The sequence below is a fragment of the Merops nubicus genome, unplaced genomic scaffold (assembly GCF_000691845.1).
Source record: "Merops nubicus isolate BGI_N331 unplaced genomic scaffold, ASM69184v1 scaffold4607, whole genome shotgun sequence".
Classification (NCBI taxonomy): Eukaryota; Metazoa; Chordata; class Aves; order Coraciiformes; family Meropidae; genus Merops; species Merops nubicus.
This window is the reverse complement of record NW_008620846.1, coordinates 13,001-16,751: the sequence shown is the minus strand read 5'-3', so window position 1 is coordinate 16,751 and position 3,751 is coordinate 13,001. Positions and strand designations below refer to the sequence as shown.

Genomic DNA, 3,751 nt, shown 5'->3' with positions numbered 1-3,751 from the left:
ACAGATTTCTTTCCTGAAGCACAGCAAGACATTGCCCATCTCTTTTTTATTCCCCTCTGGATATATGATATTTTTTTGTCACAACCGATGATCTAAATCAGTAAAATTCCCAGACCTTAGAAGGTAAGTCAAGCAAGCTGATTATTCTGGGAAGCTCCTCATGGCACTGCATCAAACACCCCAACTCACTTTCCTGAAGAAACATAGTGAGAAGTTTTCCCCCCTCCACATAGGCTGTGTTTGAGCTCGATCTACCTAAAGGTTTTGGGAGCGGCGGTGAATGTGGGCGCGCTCAGGGCAAGGCCCATCTCTGGCCTTTCTGCCTCCCCCTCTCGCTGCCCTTTGCTGCAGGTGCTGTACAGGTGGAACAGGCAGAGCAGCACGTCTGTCATCGAGACCAACAGCACCTCGGTGGAGCTGTCCCTGCCTCTGGACGAGGACTACATCATCCAGATCAAGCCCTTCAGCGACGGGGGCGACGGCAGCAGCAGCGAGCAGATCCGCATCCCCAAGATCTCCAGTAAGGGAGGGAGGGGGAGGAGGCAGGGTCCCTGCCCGCCCCCGGGGCTGCCCAGCCTTGGGGAACCCCCTCCCAGACCCGGGGACCCCCCTGTCCCAGCCCCTCTGTCTCCTCCTCACCCGCTGGCAGGGCAGGGGCTTCACCCCACTCAGAGGCTGGGGGCAAACCCAGGCCTGGAAGCTGAGCAGGGTGGGCTGTAGGTCTGGCTGTCTGGGCAGGGGCCTGAAACCCAGGGTTAAAGTCAGAGAGTCATAGAATTCTTTAGGTTGGAAGAGACCTTTAAGGTCGTCAAGTCCAACCTAACACTGCCAAGTCCACATGTCCCTCAGCACCACATCTCCACAGCTTGGAAACCCCTCCAGGGGTGGGGACTCCACCACTGCCCTGGGCAGCCTGGCACAGCCCTGGGCAACCCTCAAGGGGAAGAAATTGTTCCTCAGGGACAACCTCAACCTCCCTTGTTGCTACTTGAGGCTGTTTCCTGTTGTCCTGTTGCTTGTTCCTTGGGAGCAGAGCCCGACCCCCCCTGGCTCCAGGCTCCTGTCAGGAGCTGTGCAGAGCCAGAAGGTCTCCCCTGAGCCTCCTTTGCTCCAGGCTCAGCACCCCCAGCTCCCTCAGCTGCTCCTCCCCACACTTGGGCTCTAGACCCTTCCCCAGCAGCTTCATTGCCCTTCTCTAGCCACACTCCAGCCCCTCAAGGTCCTTTTTTTTTGGAGTTTGGGACCCAAAAGTGACCCCAGGATTCAAGGTGCAGCCTCCTCAGTGCTGAGCCTACAGGGACAATCCCTGCCTGGTCCTGCTGGCCACGCTGGTGCTGGTCCAAGCCTCACCCAGGACCAGCAGTCATTCCAGCCCACATTTCTGGTTTCATCCTGAGTTAGGATTAAACCATGAGAAAGGCCATTGTAAGTAGTTATATTTGTATTTAAGATTTCTGGACACTTTCCTCTCTCTTGCTTCCATATTCGTATATATGTTGAATATATTGTTCTACTGCAATTCACTGTAGCAAAATACAAAATGTGGTGTTCAGAGGCTTTTAAATTTACAAGGCTACTGTATAGCCATACTCCATTGTGTGTTGGGTGCATAAATATTTATTTAGGGAAATAAGGTTGTGCAGAAGAACAAGCAGGAAGCAGAGTATTTTATTACCCAACATTGCTTTTCCACAATCTCCCTGGCCCATCTTCCATTAATAATGCCACAGTTTATAAGCTGCATTAAATCAGGAGCCTCTGCAATGCAGGAACGTGGCATTAAACTCACAGCAAGGTACAAAACCCTGGAATTATCTCCAGCATGGCTGTGCACGGAGGCTGCATGAGCCACACAGAGGAATTTAATCAGCAGGAGAGGGGAGGAGAGCAGGAACACATCCCAGCTCCTGTTGGGCCACACAGCTCCTCCAGGACCTGGGTCCTGCCAGGCTGGTGTGGTAAGAAACAGCTTGAATACAGTACAACTGCTGGAAAAAATAAAATAATAAGTGAAGAGGCCATGAAGTAATTTAATTGTGGCAGTGGCCTCGATGCAACAGCAGCAGGGATTGGAGGTAAACCAAAAATTGAGTTAGAGAGGGGAAACCCAGGAAACAGGAGGGTATTGAAGGAGAAGGAGGTGACTGCCCAGGAGGTCAGAGGCTCACACAGAGTGGTGGGGTGGGAAGGGACCTCCAGAGGTCATCTCATCCAGCCCCCTGCTCCAGCAGCTCACCCACAGCAGGGTGCCCAGGGTCACATCCAGGCAGGTTTGGGATCTTTCCAGAGCAGGAGACTCCACAGCCTCTCTGGGCAGCTGCTCCAGGTTCTGCCACCCTCACCCCAAAGACATTTTTTCCTCCTGTTCAGATGGAACCTCCTGGGTTCTTTGTGTCTGTTGCTCCTTGTCCTTGGGCAACACTTACAAGAGTCTGGCCCCAGCCTCTTGCCCCCCACCCCTTAGCTCTTGCTCAGACTTGATCAGTTTTTTTTTCCCCAGGCGGAACAGCCCAAGGGCTCTCAGCCTGTCCTGGCACAGAGATGCTCCAGCCCCTCAGCATCTTGAGAGCCTCCACTGGACCCTCTCCAGTAGCTCCTTGTCTCTCAAACTGGGAAGCTCAACACTGGCCACCACACTCCAGAGGTGGCCTCATTAGGGCAGAGCAGAGCGGGAGGACAACCTCCCTGGGCCTGCTGAGCACAGTCACCCTCACACACCCCAGGAGACCACTCACGATGCTCCTCTCCACCCAACCCTCTCAACCCTTCCGGGGAGCCGCATCCCCTCCGGCCACCACCGCCCTTCCACGGGGGAAGCAGGAGGAGAATCCAGGGGAGGTTTGGGCTGGGGGAGGGGGTTCCCTCCAGCCGTGGCTCACCCTCTCCCCTCTCTCCTCTGCCCAGATGCCTACGCCAGGGGATCTGGCTCATCCACCTCCAGCGCCTGCACGCTCTCGGCCATCAGCACGATAATGATCTCGCTCACAGCTCGCTCCAGTTTATGACAACAGTTCCACAGAGAGGACTTCTTGTTGATAACCTAAGCAACATTTAGCTAGTTGTTTTTGAAGACACCCAGTACTAAGTAATATTGTGGTTTGAGTACATCTTACTACTGGAAAAAAAAATGTTTATGCTTCTTTAGGAATGGCATTATACAGTACTTCCTCAAAGCAAATATAGCTTTGTCTGAAGTTTCCTTGGAAACTCTGCAATGCACTGAAAACATCTGTAATATGATGTTACCAAAGCAGTTTACATATGTCCTTATATGCATATTTTTTATTATATATTTAGTGTTTTATAGAATTTTTTAAAGTTAACATATGATGTAGATATTGATTTTTTTTTTCCTCTGCTATAAAATGCTCCGGGCGACATCCTCATGAAAATATCGTTTGGGATTTTTTCCTTTCTGATGGGAGAGTTTGAAGTTGTTCTTGGGAAAGGGGCTGGAGCTTCACCCTGCTGCACGAGGCTGAGCTGCTCCAGATGGGGTTCGTGAGGCGGCTGTATTTAAACAGCACTTGTGGTGGTTCCTGGCTGAAGTGCTTCTAACACACCAGATGTTATAGTTTATTTGAAGGTTTAAGGGAGACAAATTGGAAATGCTCAGGATGCTGTCACCTTGGAAAAAAAATAGATGAATTTGGGGTGTTCGTGGACTACAGGATGTGTAGCTGATATTCTGCAGCAAGGTTCCATTTTTACTGGCTTGAAACAGCTTTGTCTTTATCATAATTAGCATCAA

At 51.4% G+C, this 3,751-nt stretch overlaps 1 protein-coding gene across 1 annotated transcript; it reads left to right on the top strand.

Annotated features, from left to right (window-relative positions):
- Nucleotides 1–351: 351 nt before the first annotated feature.
- On the top strand, nt 352–3,499 carry LOC103776701 (contactin-4-like; the record flags this gene model as incomplete). Its single annotated transcript, XM_008944223.1, has 2 exons — nt 352–520; nt 2,905–3,499. Coding segments are annotated over 2 exons (270 nt in total), but the record flags the coding sequence as incomplete, so codon positions are not given.
- Nucleotides 3,500–3,751: the final 252 nt, after the last annotated feature.